This window comes from Microtus oregoni, unplaced genomic scaffold, assembly GCF_018167655.1.
Source record: "Microtus oregoni isolate MIOR12 unplaced genomic scaffold, Mior012 000006F_ref0000085, whole genome shotgun sequence".
Lineage (NCBI taxonomy): Eukaryota > Metazoa > Chordata > Mammalia > Rodentia > Cricetidae > Microtus > Microtus oregoni.
This window is the reverse complement of record NW_024543065.1, coordinates 28,577,823-28,601,185: the sequence shown is the minus strand read 5'-3', so window position 1 is coordinate 28,601,185 and position 23,363 is coordinate 28,577,823. Positions and strand designations below refer to the sequence as shown.

The window sequence follows — 23,363 nt, the reverse complement described above, 5'->3', positions numbered from 1 at the left end:
TTCCAAAACCACGAGCTAGAATGAGCCTCCCTGTTTTAGGTTATCCTGCCTGGTATCTTTTCCGCAGCTACACTAAGGTAACGAAAACAGTCTTGATAATGTCCTGACAGCCTTGAACTCATGACCCTCCTGCTTTAGCCTGCCAAGTGCTTGTAATTGCAAATGCCTGTTGCTACCCCTTAACACCCAGCTGTTGAAATCTATTTAAAATCCCACCATAGGACTGGGGAGGTGGCTCTGTGGTTACCTGAGTTCAGTCTCCAGACCGCATGCACGTGGTGGGAGGAGAGAACCAACCCCAACAAGCTGTCCTCCAACAATGGCCTGCATAGTTACAGGAGTGTGTGGGGCCATGTAGGTGTGTATGATCACACTCACACACAACCACACAAATAAATAAAAGTTAAAAACAAAGAAACAAACCGGGGCTGAAGAGGTGGCTCACCGTTAAGAGCACTCACTGCTCTTTCCACAGGACCAGGGTTCAATTCCCAGGACCCACAAGGCAACTCACAACTGTCTGTAACTCCAGTTCCAGGGGCTCTGACACCCTCACACAGACATACATGAAGGCAAAACACCAATGCATATAAAATTAAAAACAGATCAACTTTTTAAAAATTAAAACTCCCACTGCCGGTGTCACTTTAGTCTGTTTATATGCATACATTTTCAAATGTCCACTCAGAGCCTTCCAGACGCTTTCCCATCTCTACCTCCTATCTGTGGCAAATACAGATATGTCTCCTGTCCCGAATTTACAGTATGAAAAATATTCCTAAAATTTATTTTTGGATTTGTTTATTTTGTATTATGTATATGAGTGTTTTGCCTGCATGTATGTGTGTTTGTCACATGCCTGGTGCCCATAGAGGGCAGAGAAGGCAATGAATCGCCTAACAATGAAGTACAGATGGTTGTGAGCCACCAGGTGGGTGCTGGGAATTGAACTTGAGTCCTTTGAAAGGCTAAGTGTTCATGATAGTAATCCTTTTTTTTTGTTGTTTGTTTGTTTTTTTGTTTTTTGAGACAGGGTTTCTTTGAAGCTTTGGAGCCTGTCCTGGAACTCCGCCTTCCTCTGCCTCCTAAGTGCTGGGATTAAAGGCCTGTGCCATCACCACCCGGCCCTTAATAGTAATTCTTCATAGAATTAATCTGTAGGTGGAGTTTTTCTGTGTCGAAGTCGCTCTCAGATTATTACTTAGAAACTTAATATTAATTGTAAATACTCAGGCTTGTTACTAGCTGAACTCTTATACTTTAAATGAACTCATATTTCTTATCTATGCTTTGCCATGTGACTCGGTACCTTTTCTCAGTATGGCATGCCCATCTTCTCTCTGCATCTGCTCTCAGCTCCACATTCTGCCCTTCTTCATCCCAGCATCCTTGGTTTGGTTGTCCCACCTGTACTCCTGCCTGGCTGCCGGTCAATCAGCTATCTCTCCAGCCCCTGAAAAGGATTCTTTAGTCTGGTCCAGTTCTACTTATCTTCACTGTTGGTAGTTTTTGGAAACGTTTCCCCCTGGTCCTCCTCTGGCTAACATCTATTTGTTCCCTCTTGATCAGTCCTCCCAACTGTCCCAGACTAATCTGGAACTCGGGCCCAAATCATTTCCTGCTTTGCCCCTCGGGCATCCAGGACTGTAGGCATGGGACCCTGAGCCTGGCTTCTGGCTGGCAGATATAAAAAGCTTATTTAATTCCTTTATTTCAGAGATTCCCAGCTTTCTGAGTTCTAATTGAAACATAGATACTCAATGTACATAAAGTATGAGATCTGACATATCCTTGGAATTGCCCTGGAGATTTAAAATTCAGTTAGTTCCTTTAATACTTACGTAAAAAAAATTATACAGCTCCAGCTGCCCAAACTTGTGGTGATCTTCCTGCCTCTGTGAGTGAAGTGTTGGGATTACAGGTGTGTGCCACCATATCTGACTTAAATTGTGGTTATCTTAGGAAAAACACAACAACCCACAAATAGTATCAGAATACATACTTAGGAAATGGGGGTGGTAATTGGTAAATTGGATCACTATTCTACTTTTCTATCTTTTCTGGGATTATTAATGCATAGAGGCTCATTTCATAAAAACAAGATAGTTGATAAACCACTGATGACACTTTCCAAGCCCAAATCATTGAGCCGAGACAGGAGCCATGCCTTGCTGTTCTCAAGAACTTTTATAAAGAAATTCTGGTGGGTGTGGTGGTGAGTGCCTTTAATCCCTGCACTCAGGAGGCAGAGGCAGGGGGATCTCTGTGGAGGCCAACCTCCACAAAACAAGTTCCAGGACAGCCAGGGCTACAAGGTGAGACCCTGTCTTAATAAATAAATAAATAAATAGATAGATAGATAGATAGATAGATAGATAAATAGTGCTTCATTCTTTAGTCCTTAGGCCCAGAGGCCTCGCTAATTGAGGTGGTCCACAGTGGTCTTGTGGTCTGCCGCCCACGGTCGCTACTCAGGGACCTGCAGCATGTTAACCATAACAGCCAGAAATGTGGAACTGGGCTTCTGTCTCCTTTTCTTTGTTGGAGATTTTCCAAGAGGGTTGAGTTTAGAGAGAGAGACAGGAATGGGGCTTTCTGGACCATGCAGGGGTAAACTGGAGATTCCAATTGAATACTTACAATGGTTATTTAATTTCTTTTATTTTATGGGTATGGATGTTTTGTCTGCCTATACGTCTGTGTCATGCTTGCCCTGTGCCCAAAGAAGCCAGAAGAGGGTGTCAGATTCCCTGAAACTGGAGTTACAGATGGTTGTGAGCCACTGTGTGGGTGCTGGGAATTGAATCCTGGTCCTTTTGAAAAACAGCCAGTGCTCTTAACTCCTGGGCCATCTAGCCAGTACCTTAATTGGTTTTCTTTTTTCTTGAGGCAGTGTTTCTCAATGTAGCCCCAGATGTCCTGGAACTCACCAAGTACGTTGTAGGAGCCAGCCATGAGAAGCTAAATAAAAACAGACCACCCAAAGGAAGTTCTTTACTTCCAACCATTATCAGTCCTATCAGTAGGACTCAGCCATCCAGAAGTTTAATGGAGGCCTAGGTCTCAGTAGTTTACCCTGAAGCAATACCTGGTTACAGGAAGGACCACAAACTAAGATTACCTGAGCACCACCCAAGAACAGACCATCCAAAGGAAATGCCTAACGTTCCAACCACTGTAGATAGGATCACCTGCCAGCACACACTCACCAGGACACCCCTAGACAAATGTCAGCCAATCAGAGGTCCCGAACCTCAGAAACCCCTCACCCTTACCTTTACTACTATACAAACCCGACTCTGACTGAGCTTGGGGGTCTCTGTTTATTCCAATACATTGGACACGAGGAAAGACAGAGTTTGAAAACTTGCATAAAATAAAGGCTCTTTGCTTTTACAAATGGGACTCGGTCTCCTTGTTGGTTTTTGGGAGACTTCACGGATTTGGGCCTAATGTAAGTGATGGCTAAAGTTATGTTTTATGTTTAATTACTGTGCTCACGAGATCTATAAAACAAAAATGCCTCTAACCTATAAGCCTCATTCACCCAAGGACAGATAACTTCCTGGAATGTTGTGGTTGTTGTTCAGGTAAGGTAACAAGCCACGGGTTTTCACTTCTGTAAACAAGGCTGGTTGCCCCAACTGCATAGGATGTGCTTGATCACTCAGGCAGGAAGTATGTAGTCAGGAAGTATGTATGTATGTATGTATGTATGATGTATGTATGTATGTATGTATGATGCTTCCATCAGGATGTATGCTTGCCCCCTCCCCCCCATTGGATGAGGGCAGGAAGAGCATCGTTTCGTAGATTTTGCCTTCATAAGCCTCTGACTAATGTAATTTGGTGCTGAGGGATATGGACCTGGTCAGCGTTCATCATTCTGGCCAGTATTTAATAAAGTTTTGCTTCCAATTTGGCTCAAAAATTCTGGTTGTGGTTTTATTCTTGCATGGTGGGATTAACATCTAAACCATGCTGGCCTCAAACTCAGAGATCCATCTGCCTAAACCTCCCAAATGCTGGGATTAAAGATATGTGCCACCACCACCCACTGGTTTTCTTATCTTAACTTGAAATAGGATGACTAAGTTATTTTCCTCTAAATTATATTATGCTTAATCTAAGTGAAGTTCAGTTTGCCATGTTCATCTACGTGCACAATCATACACTGAAATTCTGGTAGATAGTCCTGCTCATTTGACACTAAATGGCTAACAGTTTCATGTCTGTAATTATTAAGATGTTAGAATCTCTAATAAGAGATAATCTCACTGACCCAGGCAATTGTTTTTTTTTTCATAACAGTCATAGTGGCACCTAAATGCCCTCTGAGTATCTCTTGAGTGTGATAACTAAGTCAGTCAAAGATGAAGCAACCTACTTTTTTTATTTTAAGACAGGGTTTCTCTACGTAGTCCTGGCTAGCCTGGACTCGTTCTATAGCCCAGGCAGGCCTTGAGCTCACAGAGATTCTCCTGCCTCTGCCTCCTAAGTGCTGGGGTTAAAGTGTGCACCCCTCCTCTGGCTGAAGTAACCTATTTTTTTTTTAGAAAAATGTGTTCATTTTATGTGTATGAGTGTTTTGCCTGCATGTTAGCCTGTGCATCACATACGCCTGGTGCCTGAGGTGGCTGGAAGAGGGCATCAGATCTCTTGGAACCGGAGATGAATGGCTGTGAGCCTCCAGGTGGGTACTGGGAATTGAACCACCTGCTCTGAGAGAGCAGTCAGTGCTTACAACATAGTTTTTTTTTTATTTTTATAAAAGTCTTTCACTACCCAGAACTAAAACAACAAAATAAAAAGTAAATGGTTTTTTAAAAAGTGTCACACTAAAATTAGTAATCTTAATGGAAAAAATTTTCCTGTGTTATGAAGAAACAATTGTTCCTATCCGAACATTAAAACTACACAGTCAGGATTAGAAGTCCAGCTATGCCAGGCAGTGGTGGCACACACCTTTAATCCCAGCACTCAGGAGGTAGAGGCAGGCGGATCTCTGTGAGTTCGAGGCCAACCTGATCTACAGAATGAGTTCCAGGACAGGCTCCAAAGCTACACAAAGAAACCCTGTCTTGAAAAACAAAACCAAAACAACCAATCCTTTATAGTCAGATGTGTAAATCAGAGGATACAGTTGCTCAGGTCAGAGCTTAGCAGCCTTAATAACCTAGAATCAGCCACCAGTCCTCATAAGCTAAATCCCACCTCTAATCCTCCTGCTCGAGGGGTGAGGCAAGAGGATCACAGGGAATTTGAGGGAGGCCAGCCTGAGCTACAGATTGAGACCCTGATTCAAAATACAAAATGAAACAAACAACAACAACAACAACAACAACAAAAAAACAAAACAAAAGGAGAGCGAGAATGAATAGTCAAAGCAGGGAACATAGATAACATTAGGAAGGGAAACAAAGCGACTCAGTATCTCCTTCCTGCCAAATCCATCTTTGAGGTGCTGATCTAAGGCTCAGGTTTAAATCCTAAGCAGAGGTAATGAACAGCTAAGCAGTCCTGGTCAAGGTGTGGTCCTGCCCATCACTGACCCACCACTGTCCTGGGTCTAGTGTGACCTACAAAGTGGTCTGGCAAGCTCCCAGAGCTGTGTGAACCCTCTTCCTGGAAGACAATTTCCCTTTTCCTGTTGGCACTAGGCTTCAGCCTTTTCCTTCTCCCAGCATGAGACCCTGGGGAATATCCCGATTTCTTAGGGACCATTGTTTCAGTAGTCTAATCGCCAAATAGAGGGGCATAAGGTCTTTCTTTAGACTATCTTCACCCCTGTCAGGGTGGGTTCCTACTTTGACAAATTAACCGAAAAAAGTCTCAGAATTACTCTGCCACATTCTGCCTTCCTTTTCCTGTTTCTTGAGAATTTCTCTGCCGGTGACCATGGTCTGGCTTCCTGGAATTCCTCTTAGTGTTCTCTCTTCTGGCCACACAATGGAAACTCTGTTTTCTCCTTCCTATACTCCTGACTTTCTTTTCTTGAGACAGGGTTTCTCTGTACTGAAACTCACTTTGTGGACCAGACTGGCCTCGAACTCACAGAGATCCCTGTGTTGTTTCTGCCTCCAAAGTGCTGGGATTAAAGGCCCGCATAGTTGGAATTCTCATCCTGTTGTATCCACCTCCCAATTGCTCAGATTACATGCATGTGCTATTCTTGCCCAGACTGGTGCTGGAGTTGTATTCGTGGGTTTAAAGCACACTAGGCAAACACTCTACAAACTGAGCTACACATCCAACGCCCCATGGGAGCGCCTTTACCTTTTGTTAAAGGTTATTCTTGTTGGGACTAGAGAAATATCTCAACAGTTAGAAGAATGTGTGACGTTTGCGCCGACAAGAGTTTGGTTCCACCAATGTCTGGTGGCTCACAGGTGCCTGTAACTCCAGTCAGTTACAGAGGATCAGTGCCCACATCTGGCCTCCGCAGAACTCGCTTTCAACATAGCTATACACACCTCGACAAAAATATAATCTTTTTAAAAAGTTAAATCTTCTAAAAGTTAAATCTTCCCATTTGTCTTTTGTTTTCCAACCTCATAGTGGGGGGCGATCACTTAGAAGTTCCCCGTTTTTACCATCCCATGAGTACAACGTCCCCCAGTTGACCTTCTGGGGCCATTGGCTTTCTTGTCCACACATAAACTCCTTCAAAGAATGTGAACGTGTGCTATATTGAAAATTAGCTCTATTATACAACCAAACAGAAAGTGGCAGAATCCCATTTCTGGTAGTCTTCAGAGACCCATGTTGGACCCTGAAAGAAAACTGAGACTATATTATACTGGATTGGACGAAGTAAGCAATCCCCACTGGACCGCCTACGTCTTATGCACACTTAGAAGGTTCAGGAACAGTTTCCACAAGCTGCGTTGGTTTCTCCAGCCTTGGGTTGGTGGGTGGGGCGGAGGGAGGCGGAGAGTTGGTTCCAGCTGATTTGCGGTGGAGGCGTGGCCACAAGTCTATGCACCCTCGTCTGTCGGGCTCCGCCCCTTCAAGACGCGCTGTCTTTCGGGACTTGTAGTCCCAGGGGCCACCGGAAGGCGTGGAAGGGCAGGCGTTCCTGCCGTTCTGCGCTTGAGGTGACCTCTGTTTAGTGCTCCCTCGTTCTCAGGCGTGGCCTCCTGGAGCGCCCTGGCTACCGGCTGCTACTTCGCGGTCTTCTGGTTTTCAATAAAGTTTTCCTCCCTGTACGGAGCTCAAGATGGCGGCCTCCTGGTCGCCCTTGGTTACCCTGCGCTCCGCTGCGCGCAGCCGGCTGACTGGGCGAGGTGTTGGGTGCGGGGCGCGGGCCGTCGCAATCCCTCCTCCGGCCCCTGGCCCTGGGAAACCCCTTTGGAAAGGTCAGTGACCGTGTCACGAGCGGGCCGCGCAGGCTCTGGGGCCACCCCACTCCCTGAGCATTCCCAGCTGCACCTCCTGGTTTCGCAGGCATTAAGGATCCTAGGGAAGAGTTCGTGTCCCCTGACCTTGTTGCACCTCTTTGTCCCGAAGGACCTCTAATTCCCACTCCCACCTCCCACCCCCTCCCCTGGCAGCTGCCCCAAGATTAGCTTCTATCTGAGGGTCAGAGGTCAACCCAGTTCCCTCGTAGGCAGCTGAGAGCTGGAGAGCTCAGGTGTGCAAGTTTGAAGGAATGGGGTAAGCGAGAGTGGAGTTGTCTGGGTACCCAACACCATCCGGGTTCTTATGGCTGATAATGGGCTTAAAAGCTAAGCCACCGACCCCGTGAGCCCGTTCTTAATGTTCTAATTCCTAGAGGCGTCAGATTTTTGTTTTGTTTTATTTTTTTTTATTCACTGGGTTTCGACTCATTCGTTCTGTTGTTGTGTGTTCGTGAATGAGTGGATTAATTTCGACTAACCACGTCCACAAGAGTGCTAATTTATTGTTTGGAGACATGGTCTCACTGTGTGGTACAGGCTGGCCTGGAACTTGACATCCTCTCGCTTCCTTTTCCCAGAAGCGTTAATTTCACCTCGATGTTTGTTCACTGAACTGCTGCTTACTAAAAGACATCGAACTCCTGTGTCTTTGTTTCCTCAGCGCTTAGGGGCGTGATTGATATCTGGTGGGCGGATATTTTCAAATCAATGAAGTTATTGTCATGATCTTCCCCCATCTGCAATTATGTGTTGCCTTTTCTCATCTCCAAGTGCCTCTTTAGATACCTTAGTACAGTGACAGAGTTTAGTGAAGGATGCAAGTTAATGCTGACTCTCATCATCTCAAAATACGTTTCCTTCAGTCACTGAGAGAACTATTAGCCATCAAGCTTGAATTTAATCCCCAGGATGCATATGGTGGAAGGAGAGGACCAGCTCCCACCACTTGTCCTCTGATAGAGAGAGAGAGAGAGAGAGAGAGAGAGAGAGAGAGGTTTTTTAAATAAAAATATTCCCTTCCATTTTCTAAACGAGAAATATTAAAGTTTGAATCTGAGCCGTCGAGTCTGGTTTATAATTCTCTGCCCTTTTCTTGCCCGCCCCCCCCCATGAAGAAATAACTGCCCACCCCTGGGGAGGGAGCTCAGTATTCACACTTCTCTTTTATCTCCATTTTTTTTCTTAAAGTTTTATTTAAAGTTTCATTTAGCAAAACATTGACTTAAACAAAGGGAGGAAATAGTAATGGAAAAGAATATAAGGAAAGGAAGGGCAGGCCTTTGCTTATTTTGGGCACTACTGTTTTTGAATGAAAGGTCAAGCCGTGCGCTAGGCAAACCCTCATCACTGAGCTCCAGCTCAGTTCCCTCACTTTTGTTTGGAGATAGGGTCTAAATTGCATCTTGGGATGGCTTTGAATTCACTCTGTATGGAGTTCAGGTGGGTCTCAAACCCTGTGGTCCTCCTTCCTCATTCTCCTGAGTAGCTGGGATTGCAGGCCTGCACCACCACGTCTGGTGGGTCATTCCTTAATTTTGTTTTCTTTCTTTCTTTTTTTCTTTTTTTTTAATCAAGACAGTGTTTCTCTGTGTAAACAGTCCTGGCTATCCTGAAACTCACTTTGCTGACCAGGTTGACCTTGAACTCATAGAGAGCCACCTGCCTCTGCCTCCCAACTGCTAGGATTAAAGGCGTGCACCACCATGCCCTGCCCTTAATTATTTTTTGACATTTATTTTCTGTGTATGAGTGTTTGCCTGCGTCTGTGTTTGTGTGCCACATATATGGCTAGTGTGTGTAGTGGTCAGAGGAGGACGTCAGCTCCTCTGGAACGACTGTCACAGACAGTTACAAGCTGCCATGTGGGTGCTGAGAACCAGGCCTGAGTCCTCTGCAAGAGCAACCGGTGCTTTTAACCATGGAGCCATTTCTTTAACTCTAATTTTGGTTTTAATGTCTTGGGTTACTTTAATGCCAGGCCTGGATCAGCCATTTTGTAAACTCAACCTTGAAAAGTTTACGGATTTCATTTTCGGATATCTAATTTTCCATTAGGTGGATTTTGATATTTTCTGTAATTTACTCCATTGATTTCATTACCTGTTTTCTTTAGGTCTCAGTAAATCTTCATTTAACGTGCAAGTTTTACCACCACCACCCCGCCCTAAGACAGGGTTTCATTGTGTAGCCTAGGCTGTCCTGGTTCTCCTGGAACTCACTCCATGGACCAGGCTGGCCTCGAACTCACAGAGGTCTGCCTGTCTCTGCTTCCCAAGTGCTGGGATTAAAGACTTTTGCCACCCCCGCCTGGCTAGTTTAACACCTCTTAATAGTTAAAAGGAAGATTTTTATTAGACAGCAGTGGCCATCCGGGGTTGGGGGCTCAGGTAGTAATCGTGACCCTTGTGGCTTGGTCATATTGTTTATAGCAGCTTTGAACCAGCCTGAGCGACATTGGGAGTTCAAGTCCAGCTCTGTCTCAGCAAATGAACAAACACCTAACAACAACAACCACAAACTCATGTTAGCCAGGGTATGGGTAGAAATGTGACAACATTGTTAATTCAGTTTAAGTTTTATGCTAAATGTAAAGGGATGTATGAATGCTTTGGGTCCTAGCCCTTGGGAGGGAGATAGATTTACGAAACCTAACATTTGATAGCTAATATGTGATAAGCCCTTTCTTTTCTTTTTTCTTTTTAACAAATTATATAGATACACACACACACACACACACACACACACACACACACACGAACCAGGGCCTTGGCTGGAACTTACTTGCTATGTAGTTCACTAGACTGGTCTCACACTCGCAATCCCCATGTCTTGGCCGCCCAGCTGTGGTTACAGGTGTGAGCCACCAGGCCCAGCTGAGCCTTTTCTATATTCTAGGCAGCCTGCTAGTCATTTCTTTCTTACACTTGAGTTTCGTTTGTTTGTTTTTTTAGCCAAGAATGGAGAGAACAGCATATGACCCTTACTGGTTCTTAGGTTTCCCAGGGAGAGCAGCCAGAGATGAAGCTGGGATGGGGAGCTGGGGAGCTGCCGTTTGTTTCGGGGAGCTGTGGATGCCAAGGGAGCTGGCCAAGCTTAGGGAGATACTGTGGAGCTTTCTTTGGAAGAGCTGCGGTCAGATCTGTTTCTGCACTCGTGTTCCTGGGGCTGCTTTGAAACATCAGGATGCCGGCATTGGGGACTGCGATAGGATTGGGACCTTGCTAGGAAGTTCAAATAGTTTAACTAGGCCTACTTTGTTGCTATGGTGGCCGGGGTGGCCAGGAAGGAATTCAGAGATGGCCACTTGGCAGAAGTGACAGTTCTGCAAGAGATAAAAAGGAAAAGCTGTTCCTGTCAATGTGGAGTTGCTAGTTTGGGTTACCTAAAGGAAACTAAGTCAAAACAGAAAAGGAACCCTAAAGGAGCAATTCCAGTTTTTGGCTTTAAAATTTCTGTACAAAACAACTCAGGTCCCGTGGAGGGGCAATGAGCACTTAGAACCACTGAACCGTCTCCACAGTCCCAAGGTTTGGTTTTGACTCGTTAAACTTGGGGTGTGTGATGGAGCCGGGCAGATGAGCCCAGTGAGCTGTGGGATGTAAGAGATGGGAAGGAGAAATAGGCAGCACCGTGAAGCAGAATGGAGGACTTGCCTGGGCAGGTTTGTAGAGTGGAAAGTGGAAAAACTGAGTCTCAAGGAAGACTTACATGTTTTGGAAAGACGGGGCCTACAAGAAGAGAAGACACGGAGAACTATGGTGCACACCAAAAAGGAGGGCATCTCTGGGCTCTCAAAATATCAAAATTTTCTGTCTAAAATTCTGCTTTATTTAAGCTAGCCTAGGAAAAGTGTGTTTTTTAGCGGCAAGGGACTACGGGGCCACATCTCATGGTTCCTCTCTGGTGAAGCACACACTGTATCTTGAGGCGTTGCTAGTGGATGGTAAGTCCTTACCTTCAGCTCACAGTGTCGCCTTCAGTACATGAACGTAAGATCTTCCCAGTGGGAGGGAAGCAGCACCCGTTTCACCATGTGGCTTGGTAGAATTATTAGTAGTGTAAATGGTTTCAGGACTTATTTCGTTCGTGCGTGCATGTGCCTGTGTGCGCGCTAGTGGAGGCCAAGGGTTGACTTTGTATTGTTTCTCAGGATCCATTCACTGCTTTTTTGAGAAAGGGTGTCATGAGACAGTAGGCCTGGCTGGCTGGCTGGCCAGTGTTACCTGCAAGGATCCACTTGCCATCTTCTCAGCACTGATTGTCAACACAGACCAGCTACCAGGCCAGGCTCTTTACGTGAGAGCTGGGGACTGAGGGCAGGTCCTTATGCTTTTACACTAGCCCCGGGGATGTACTTCGTATTTCTCGGTTTGGTGACCACTTGTATGTGAAACAATTCAAATGCATTAGCATTTATTATGAGAGATAAGTATTCATGTCCACTCTTATGTTTTTGGTTTCCCAAGATAGGGTTTCTCTGTGTAGCCCTGGCTGTCTGGGAGCTCGCTCTGTAGATTAGCTCTGCCTCTGCCTCCTGAGTGCTGTATGAATCTCTTAAGCACATCACACTGTGCTGATTCTTCTTTAAGCTATATTATTATTAATGTTGTGTGTGTGTCTGGTGTGTGTGGGTTTACGAGCTATGACCCACACATGGCGCTCAGAGGACCACTTTGTGGGGTCGGTTCTCTCCTTCCATCTTTATATGGGTCCCAGTGATGGAACTCAGGTGGTCGGGCATGTGCAGCCAGCACCTTTATCTGCTGAGCCACCTGTGGGCCCTAGCTGTCTCTTCCAATGTCTTCTATTGTTCTCATTGCAGAGGCTACTCTTATCAACATGTTTTCCATCTGTGTTGTCTACCAGGTGGCAGTTTTCAGTTATGAAGTGACAGAGCTTGGACATGGAATTCTTTTTTAAAGTTCACGTTTTAAATGTATTCTCTGACAACTTAATATAATGTGTTTTCATCTCTATTCCCCCTGGCTCTCCCATTATGACCCCCTTACACCTTGTCCACTCTTTTCTTTCTTTTTTGTTTTGTTTTTGCTGCTGTTATTTTCAAGATAGGGTCTCACTATGTACCTCTGGCTGTCCTGGGACTCACTGTATAGACCGGGCTGGACTCAGATTTACAGCGATCTGCTTGCTTCTGCCTCCCAAGTGCTGGAATTAAAGGCGTGTGACACTGTGCTCAGCTTTATTTTTTTCTTATACCCCAGCAAGTGTTGCCTATATGAACATGGTGTGGGACAGACGCTAGGGAATGGACAACCTACCAGTGGCTACTCTACCAAAGAAAAATGTTCTCCTTCCCTCAGCAGCCACTAACCGCTCCCAACTCCTCAGCTAGGGGTAGGGTCCTGTGGGTCCCCCCCTCATTCACACTTGGCTGTTGGATATCTGAATTCTTGTGTGCAACAGCCATGTCATATACAGTGTTTCTTAGCACGCATCCCCATCCTCTGGCTCTTTCGTTCTTCCTCTTTGATGCTCCCAGAACCTTGGTGGAGCTTATGTATTTGGGGGTGGGTAGGAGATGTCCACTTAGGGCTGAGCACTTACCAGTCTTACTCTCAGCACATTGACCAGTTCATTGTGATCTGCACTAACTACTACCAACCACCAAAAGAAGCTTTTCTGACCAAGGTTGAGAGTAGCACTAATTTATGGGTATAAATGAACATATTTAGAAGGCAGTTTGACAACATGGCCATCTATCAAAACAATAGTAGTAGGTTCAACTTCTGCCCTGCTCTGGTGACTCTCCCCTTACAGCTTTTGACTAGATTTATAGTACCAGGCATGAATTCCCTCCTATGGAGCAAGCCTCAGATCCAACAAGAAAGTAGTTGGTTACTCCCATGACAGTCATGCCACCACTACCCTGGTCAGATCTTGTGGGTACGATTATTGATGTCTTTTCTTCCTTAGTGGCTGGTATAGCCTCCAGCACTCATGAGGGCTGGCTGGCAGGGAGGAAGTTTCTTCAGTTGCAGTACCCTTCCTCCTCCTCTTCCTCCTCTTCTTCTTCTTCTTCCTCCTCCTACTTCTTCCTCCTCCTCCTACTTCTTCCTCCTCCTCTTCCTCCTCCTCGTCCTCCTCGTCCTCCTTCTCTTCCTCCTCCTTCTTTCCTTTTAAAAACTCATTTCCAAGTCGGGCGGTGGTGGCGCACACCTTTAATCCCAGCACTCAGGAGGCAGAGGCAGGCGGATCTCTGTGAGTTCGAGACCAGCCTGGTCTACAAGAGCTAGTTACAGGACAGGATCCAAAGCCACAGAGAAACCCTGTCTCGGGGAAAAAAAAAAAAACCCTCATTTCCAGTAGTGCACATCTATGGTGTAGAGTATAATAATTGGATACATAGATAGATTGTGTAATGATGATGCCAAGACAATTACCAATCCAATCTCCTTCAACATTTATCACTATATCTGCTGGGACCCCTCCAACTCCCCTCTATGACATCTTAATAAGATGCATAGTAAATTGTTTTAAACTGTAGTCATCCCCTCTGTATTTCAATACCCATTGCCTGTCCCCCTTTGGCTTTAGCCTATCGCGTGCCAACTCTTCAATGCCCTACATCTCTGGAAATCAATTTTCGCCTCCATGTATAAGTGAGAACATGCAGTAAGCAGTATTTATCTTTCTGTGCCTGGCGTGTTTCACTGTGTAGTGTCATCCAGCTGCATCCACGAACATGTCATTTTTATGGTAGTTCTCGCATAGGCTTATAATACACCTTAGATTTTAAATGTAGCTCCAGCAGACTCCATTTTAAAATCCTCAGCTATATGTGGATGAGTCCATCCAGTTTTAAATAGATTTGGGCTGGGAACGTAGCTCAGTAGGTAGAGTGCTTATTTTATTTAGCATGCACAGTGCTGGGTTTGCTACCTCATGAAACTGAATGTGGAGGCACACGCTTGTAACCCCAGCATCCCGAGGGTGGAGGCAGTAAGAGCCCAAGCTCAAGGTTTGAGACCAGTCTGGGTTGCAGGAGACCCTGCCTCAATCAAACAACACAACAAAGAGATCAGTCATTTTCTTTATCGTTTGAAAGAAAAGAGATCTCTTAGGTCTCATGATGAAATAGTGTGTGAGCTGGGTGAATACTAAGGAGTTACTCAGTATGCTGGGCTGTGCCCATGATTACTTCAGAATGGTTTTATTCAGATTTTTAAGCAGGATTTTACTGATTTGTTATGAAATTTAAAGCACTGTTTTTTTTTTCCTTTTGTAATGTTATACACATTGGCATGTTTAACATTAACTACCTTCTAAAGGAAAAGAATGATAACCAGGAAGCAGTTAGTTTTAATTTTCATAATTTTTCTATTTAAATCAAAAGCACCCTTTTAAAGCCCTTAAATCAGCCTTTTATAAATAAAGTAAATCATCGTGAGATGCATTCCTTGATGACGGCTTATGTTGTTTTTCTTTTTTTTTTTTTTTTTTTTTTTTTTTTTTTAATATTTATTTATTTATTATGTATACAATATTCTTTCTGCGTGTATGTCTGCAGGCCAGAAGAGGGCGCCAGACCTCATTACAGATGGTTGTGAGCCACCATGTGGTTGCTGGGAATTGAACTCAGGACCTTTGGAAGAGCAGGCAATGCTCTTAGCCACTGAGCCATCTCTCCAGCCCTTATGTTGTTTTTCTAAAGAAAGAGTTTAATTAAGATTTGATTTTCTTTATTCTGCACCTCGTTTACTCATCAGCAAATCAAACACAGGTCTCTAATGTCACCGAGAAGGCTTGACTTTTTGAGTCCTTCATGACCATTTCAGTTCTCAAAAAAGAAACTGCATATTTATCTTTTGGGTATGATTAGGACGTATCAGAACATAAAAGAGCTGCCTCTGACCCAGAGTAAGCTTCTGCCACTGTAGCAGGACATCACTGGTCAGTGGCTACTGTTGACAGTTTGGTGGAATCAACACAAATGTACAAATAACTCAGGAATAATTTGTACACAGTATTTGAATGATGTTTAATAAATATGCATTAAAAATCTAATTACAGTAATGAAGTTTACAGCTGAGATTTTAATCCAGCCCTTTAGAAATAGTAAACGTGCTTTTCCTGATTGTGCATTTTTCTCACAGCAGTTGGGTAAACATTTTAAACTAGAAATCGAAATGCCTTATAGAGTTTTGATTTCATTTAACTAAGCATGTGTTTTTCCCTTTGTGAGGAACTGAAGCTTCTTCACTCTGCAACTGGGATTTTGTAGACTTTTCCATTAGTTCTAACTGAGGACTAGTGGGCACAGGTGATTCCAGGTGACTGCTAACACGTGAGCTGGAGAGCTTTGGTCGCCATCTTAATTCCACGCTAGGTCTAGTTCCTCATCTTTGGAATGGGGCTGATTAGTCTGTGTCTTCCTTGTTGATCACTGGCGAGATTCAAATAGCTGTTATACAAGACAGTCCTTCAAAAGCTGTCAGAAATGCGTGGCTGGGCCAGCAATAAACGGAGCCTCTGCTATCAAAGCTCCGGGGCCAGTGGGTGTCAGGCAGTTCATCAGTTCCCCAGAATGCTGAAGCTGTCTGAATTCTAGAGAATGCTAAGATTAACCATGCCACAGAGATCCCCCGACTCAGTGATTTGCATTCTAGAAAGTGGCTTTCAGTGTTTCTTCTTTTGCTTTTTTGAGCAAGGCCAATCTTGCCCACCCTGTTGGGACAAGCAAGATTCTATTGTCTTAGCCTCCCCAGTGCCCAGTGAGAGGATGACCCATGGGAGCTGCTAAGCCTAATTCAGATTTTCTAAGATCACCCATGGAGCCTCTGTAGATAACCCAGGTCTTTCCTTTTTTCTTTGAGAGTCTTGTTATGTACATGAGGTTGGAACTCACTATGCTGTGAAAGTTGGCCTTGACCACAGCAACCTGATTCAGCTTCTTGAGTGCTGTCTGTCTATGGGCGGGCGCATACCGCTACCCTTGACTTTCAGAAAAAGAAAGAATATTTATGCATCCTGAGGCTTTGTTTGTTCCCACCCCATCCCAGAGGCTCTTGACCCCTGAGTTCTATTACTGTTGGTTGATTTATGTGCTGCCTGCTTTTGATTTTGAGACAGACTAGAGAGACCTGGGAAGAAGAAACCCCAATTGAGGAATTACATCCATTAGATCACAGTCTATGGCTATGCCTTTGGGGCATTTTTTAATTGGTAATTGATGAAGGAGGCCCCTTTCCTTGGCAAGTGGTCCTAGGCTGTATAAGAAACGTGGTTGAACGAACAAGGGGAGCAAGCCAGTAAGCAGCTCTCCTCCGTGGTCTCTGCTTCAGTTCCTGCCCTGACTTCTCCTGTATGCCAAATAAACCCTTCCCTCCTGATTGGTCAGTGTTTTGTCACAGCAATAGGAAGCAAACTAAAATAGGAATGTGATTCTGGATTGCATCAGTGACCGTTATATTTGTGAAGTCTCAACATAATGTTCGGTGAAGTAACCCAGAGTTAAAGTTTTCTTCATATGTAGGGATCTGTCATTCTCCCTCTAAGTAGGTGGCTGTGACTTACTATACCACGGTTTTTGTTGGTAGTTTTTTTTTTTTTTTATTTTATTTACTCCTGGCTATCCTGGAACTTGTTATATAAGCAAGACTGTCCTAGAACTTACGTTTGCCTTCCTGACTCAGTTCCTGAGTGCTGGGGGTTACAAGCATGTACCACCACACCCACCTGGTTTTTTCTTTTTCATTCTTTTCTTTTCCTTTCCCTCCTTCCCTCCCTCCTTCCTTCTTTCCTTCCTTCCTTCCTTCCTTCCTTCCTTCCCTTTATCCTTCCCTCCCTTCCTTTGAGACAGAGTCTCCTGTGTCTCTTAGGCAGATCTCAAACTAACGGACTCAAGCAGTTCTCCTCCTTAGCCTTATCAGTAGCTAGGACCAGGTGCCAGCCTCGGTGTGCCTACAAATGGCTTCCCCCTACTTTGTAGTTGAGGCTGACCTTAAATTCTTGATCTACCTGTTTCCACTTCCCAAGTTCTAGGGTCAGAAGGGTCCAGCTTTCAATCCTCCTGCCTCAGTCACCTGAGCACTGAATTGCAAGTGTGGGCTAGCAGTCTTAGCTTCTCAAATCACGTTTTCACTAGTGTTATGTGAGATTTTAGTCCACACATCTTTACAATATTTCTAAAAGTATTTTAGCCACTTTAGTAAATATGTTCCAATATTTATTATATATTTTGTTCGTCTTTCCCCTGATGACTAGTGTTGTTGGAAAACACAGCTCTCACTTCAAAGTGAGTAAGAAATAGTTTCTTCTGGAGCCCAATGTGAGTAGTGATGGCCTGGGAACATGGATTCAAATGGCCTCAACTACCATATTCCAATGTGGCGATGGTTCCATGATGTTTTTATAGTTACAGAAGAAAGTTGTAGGTAAATTAAGGTGCTCTTCAAATATGTTGGTATTTGAAAGTACTGGGCACAACAGATCCTTGATTTTATTTTGAATTTAGCCTGTCCCTGCTCACAAACCAGCTGTGTTCTCAACAGCTGACATTTTATAATCACATAATTTCCAGGTGATTTTTGCTTGCTGTGACCGTGATCATGGCAACTTATAAAAGAGAGCCTTTGATTTTAGGCAGGCAGGCATGCCTCTGGAGTGGCAGCTGAGAATGTAGATCTTGGGTCACAAGCATAAGAGAGAGAGAGGCACAGATGGAGACACTGACTGGGAACGCTGTGGACTTTTGAAACCTCAAAGTCTACCCCTAGGCCACACCTAATGTTCCCAACTGTTTCTTCCAGCTGGAACCAAGCATTCAAATATATGAGCCTGTGGGGGCCGTCCTCACTCAAAGCATGGCAGTAGGCTGGCTACAGCAAAGAGAAGAATGGAGGCCATTCTTAGCTTCTGGCTTGGTGAAGGCTAGTGGTCTGTTAATACGTTCCAAAGGTTTGCCTGGTCATCATAAGGAGGGCAGGTCAGACACTGAGGAGCCGTGATGATCCTAAGGGAACTAGAGATAACCCAGGATAACCCGGCTCTGGAGCTGCAGTCCTCCAGCTCCCACAGCCACAAATCCGCCACCAGCTTTGCAGAATTCTGTGTAGCGTTGTGGCCTTTCACATGGGGAGTTCAGTTCTTACGACTGATGCTGAGCACCTTTGCATATACTTACTGGACACTTACATAGGCTCTTTCATTATTTGTGACAGGAGTTTTTAAGGCGTTAGCCCATTTTTTTTTTCTGTTGCTTGTCTACTCCCCCAGCCCCCTTCTTTTTCTCTACTTCTTGTAGGGTCTTGTCCTGTGGCCCTCGCTGTTTTCGAATTTGAGAACCTGCGACCTTAACCTGTGGAGTACTGGGTTTGCAGGTGTATGACAACACCCAGTCTAGTCATAGGTCCTTTGTTTATTTTCGTTGTAGTTAGAAAACCCCGAACAGTCAGAGCCTTACCTTTATACCCTGCTGAAGATAACACGCTCCTTGGTCAGAGCACAGATCTTTGTCTCCTTGGCTCAGAACTTCCTGTGTGCCCCAGCCCTGGTCCCTGCGGTGCCAAGGGACGGGACATAATCAGCAGGCTTGTATCATTGTATCACAGCTGAGAAACTCAAGGCTTAGACAGCCCATCTGTCTTAGGGGTCTGCAAACAAACCTTGCCAACCTCTGACCTGAAGAGAGAGAACATTCTAGACTAGAACCCTGCTTTCCTTTCAGCTTTGGTGGTCTCCATCGGAGCAAGCCCGAGGTAACAGGCAAGTGCCCGTGGCAATCCATAAGCTGGGCTCGGACAGACTGAGCCCTGCAGAGTCTACAGACCTCTCCTAGGTAAACACTCACATAGATTCGCCTTGTTTGTTTGGAATTAAGAATATTTGCATCAAATCTGGATGTGGTGGTGTGGATTTATAATCCCAGCCCTTGGGAGATGGTGGCGGGAGAACGTGCAGCTCAAGATTGTCCTTAGCTATACAGTAAGTTTGAAGTCAGCCTGGGCTGTATACTACCCTGTTCCAGAACAAACTAACTTCCACAAACAAATTATCTGGCAGTCATGTTGGTGTCTCATAGGGTTGGTATGCGCTAAACTAAGTCTTTTGTTTTTCAGTGTCTGGAGGCTGCTTGTTGAATGACCTATTGTCTCCCAAAGTGACTTCAGTCACTCAACAGTTAATGTGTGCTTATCGTATCTATTCTGCCTCTGCTAGGCACGGCAGGTACTTGGTAAACAGTGACTTATACAGATCTGGTACCTTCCTTCTTGTGCTTTTCAAATGAATAACAAATGTGTAGTTACAAATTGATAAAAGAAAAAAAAAACAGTGATAAGGTTTTTCTGTTCTGAGCTGGGCCAGTTTGGTGGATAAAGTCGCTTGTCCCCAGCCCAGTGGCCTGAATTATCCCTGGGACTCAGGTGGTGGAAGGAGAGAACTGACTGCCACGAGTTGTCCTCTGACCTCACATGTGTGATCTGGCACACGTGCATCTATGTGCACGTGTGTGAGAGAGAGACAGAGAGACAGAAGAGACAGAGGCGGGTCAAGGTAGTTTTTACATATCCCAACTGTCTTTGAACTCTAACATCCAGCTGATGATGGCCTTGAACTCCTGATCCTTTAGCTGCCTCTGCCTCCATAGTGCAGGGATATGGCTCTTTCTATTACAGTGTTTCATATTTATTTCCACATGTGGTAGTCAGGATCTCTTTATCCCTTCCTTCTATGTGTGCAGTAAGTGTCTGTATAGCATGCGCAGATGCCTGTTCCAGAGAGAGGGGAGGCCCGAGGTTCTGTAGCGTGTATGCATTTCTTTCTACCGTGTTTGGAGAAGGCGTCTTTCACTGAACCTGGAGTTCATCTGGCTAGAGAGTTTCTGGGATCTGCGGGCTCTGCCTTCTTAGCGCTGGGGTTCCAGTCTGTACCCACTCCATGGGTTTATGTAGCTGTTGGGGATCCTGACTCAGGTTCTCATGTGTCCAATGGAGCCATCTCTATTACCCCTCCAGTATTTTGTAAGAGTTTAGGTTAGGATTTTGGTGGAAGTCTTTATTCTTGTAAATAAATTGGAAATAATTGATGATTTATAATGTTTTATGTTGCCTTTCTATAATATGCTTCTGTTTTCATATTTTGCTTATGCCTTTGTGAAAGATTTTGATGTTTTACATATAGATCTTAAATATTGGTTGATACTATTAGGCTTTTTTTTTTTTTTTCTGAGACAAGATCTCACTATTCAGTTCCTGGCACCTCATTCCTTTTGATTCCAGAGCTACACTGAACTCTGTGTCCACACTCTTGCGTTTCTGAGCCTTCTGGCTACCAGTGCGGCCACCTCCCTTCCTTCCCCTGGCTGAATTCCTTTGTCCCTTTGATCTCAATGGAAGTATCACTTCCTCGCTCCCCTTCTGTAACTTCCTGACCTCGGCTGCTATCTTTGGCTCTGTGATCTCACAACCTCTCTCCTTCCCCTTGCTGTAGACCAGTGTTTCCTTAGAGTCTTTGTTCAAGTTTGTGTTTTCTGAGGGTACTGTCAGTCAGTCTCTTGGGCGCAGTTACAGCTCGCATCTAGCTCAACCTGGTTTGTATTTGCAACTCTGATCACAGAGCTTTGTACCCTAGACACTTCATTTCTCTAGCTGTTTACCGCTTAAATACATTCTTCTGATGTTTTTTTGTAGCACATTAATAAAAACCTCGAGGGGGGCTGGAGAGATGGCTCAGTGGTTAAGAGCATTGCCTGCTCTTCCAAAGGTCCTGAGTTCAATTCCCAGCAACCACATGGTGGCTCACAACCATCTGTAATAAGGTCTGGTGCCCTCTTCTGGCCTGCAGACATACATGCAGACAGAATATTGTGTACATAATAAATAAAAATAAAAAAAATAAATAAAAACCTTGAGTACACACCTTTAATCCCAGCTCTAGAGAGGAGACAGCTCTCAGAACACACAGTCTCATTCTGAGGTTCCTGAGATTCTGAGGCAGGGTCTGTCCATTTCGGACAGAGGTAGAGGTAAGAGCCAATGGCTGGCTGTTTTGCTTTTCTGACCTTTAGGTTGAACTCCAATATCTGTCTCAAGGTCAATCAGCACCTGGCTTTCTCTGTCTCCTCCAGCAGGGCAGGGCCATAGCTTAAGGAGGGGCCCAGTGAGACTTGTGCTTGAACCTCGGTAGCCTGGCTGTGACAGATAGGAGCAGTCTGTCGTCTGTAGTATTGGCGGCTTTAAAGAGGTGACACCTGCGGGGCTTCCCACACTCAGTTCCGCATCCCGGCTGGGCTTCTGCTTTCCAGACCTTTCAGTTGTTTTAGTTTTCTCGTGTGAGGAAAAACCATCTCCCTCAATTCTGTTGTTTTTATTTGTTTTGAGAAGTCAGGCAATAAGAAAACACTGTCTTGTGGTTTTAGTTAGTTATTATGAATGCTAGCTTTCTTTCACCTTTCAGAATTGCTTAACTCATTTCTTAAAAAAAATATTTAAAATTTTGCTTTGTTTTGTGTTTTGAGACAGGATTTCTCTATGGAACAGTTCCGACTGTCCTGGAACTCACTCTGTAGACCAGGCTGACCTCGAACTCTGCCTCCTGAGTGTGGGGATTAAAGGTGTGTGCCACCACTGCCCAGCTAAAAAATATTTTAAATTTTTTTCTGCTGTGGGAATCAAGACCAGTACGTTGTGCAAGCACACTTTGTGCCACCGACCAGTGGCTCCAACCGTGAGTTTTAATGTGACTCCAAATGCTGATTCTTCAAGACTGAGTCTCTTGTCGTGTGGCCTGTTCTTCACGGTGCCTGGCGTGGAGTCCACACTGTGGGAAGAAAGCCTGAGGCTGGTCAAATGAACACAGAGCGTGTAGCTTTAATGCTGTATGTGTTCACCTCTTGTAACCTGTTGGTTTCTTGTTTCTTCAGGGTGTTTGGAAGGGGAGGGGTCTCACTGTGTAGCCCAACTGGCCTTGAACTTTGCCTCTGACTTTGGGTAGCATTAACTTTTGAAGCTGGGGTTACAGACACCTGTCAGTCCCAGGATCTTCTCTTCTGTGTTGTGTGGTTTGAATAGGAATGACCCCTATAGGCTCATATTTGGATGCTTGGTCATTAGGGAGTGGCACTACTTGACAGGGATTGTGGGTGTGGCCTTGTAGGAGGAAGTGTGTCACTGGGGGTGGGCTTTGGGGTTTCAAACTCTCAAGCCAGGACCAGTGTTACTCTCTCTTCCTGCTGCCTGTGGATCCAGATATAGAACTCTCAGCTTCTTCTCCAGCGCCATGTCTGCCACCTGTGTGCTGCCTTGCTTCCCGCTGTGATGATAACAAGCTAAACCTCTGAGCTGTAAGCCAGAACCAGTGAAAATTTTCCTTTATAAGAGTTGCCATGGTGCAACTTAAAGGCAGTGGTGGCACACGCCTTTAATCCCAGTACTTGGGAGACAGAGGAAGGTGGATCTCTGTGAGTTTGAGGCCAGCCTGCTCTACAGAGTGATTTCCAGAGCAGTCCCAAGCCCACAGAGAAACCCTGTCTCAAAAAACAAAACAAAACAAAACCAAAAAAGAGTTGCTATGGCCATGGTGTCTCTTCACAGCAACAGGACACTAACTAAGACATGTGTGTTTTTGTCTGCTTCCTTGTGGTTCATGATGTCAGTTGAGGTTATTAGTCCAGTAAAGTCAAACTGGCACAATAGGAGATTATTCTGCCATTTTTCTCAGGTATTTGGGCTGTACATCAAATCTAGGGCTCACAACACTTCACACTTGATCAACTTACATGCAAAATCCACAATTTTCCCAGCTTTCAGATCATTATTGATTTTAAATTCTCCAGTGTCACCATGCTTCATCACCAAAGTTAGAAATCCATTGATGACTTTGGAGCAAGGTCTACTGAGGACCCCAAGTTTGCTGATGCTCTTGAGAGCATCTGCCAGGACATTCATGCACACCTTCATGGCAGAGAGGAAAGAGGGTGGAAGGAGGGTCTTAAAGCTTCATCTC

At 44.8% G+C, this 23,363-nt stretch overlaps 1 protein-coding gene across 2 annotated transcripts in view; it reads left to right on the top strand.

Annotated features, from left to right (window-relative positions):
* Positions 1–7,058: 7,058 nt before the first annotated feature.
* Positions 7,059–23,363, top strand: part of Afg1l (AFG1 like ATPase) — a 158,974-nt gene continuing 142,669 nt past the window's right edge. For both annotated transcript variants that reach the window (XM_041654714.1, XM_041654713.1), the window contains exon 1: positions 7,059–7,358. In XM_041654714.1, the coding sequence (XP_041510648.1) occupies positions 7,220–7,358 (139 nt within the window). In that variant the 5' untranslated portion in view covers positions 7,059–7,219. The remainder of the gene's footprint in view (positions 7,359–23,363) is intronic.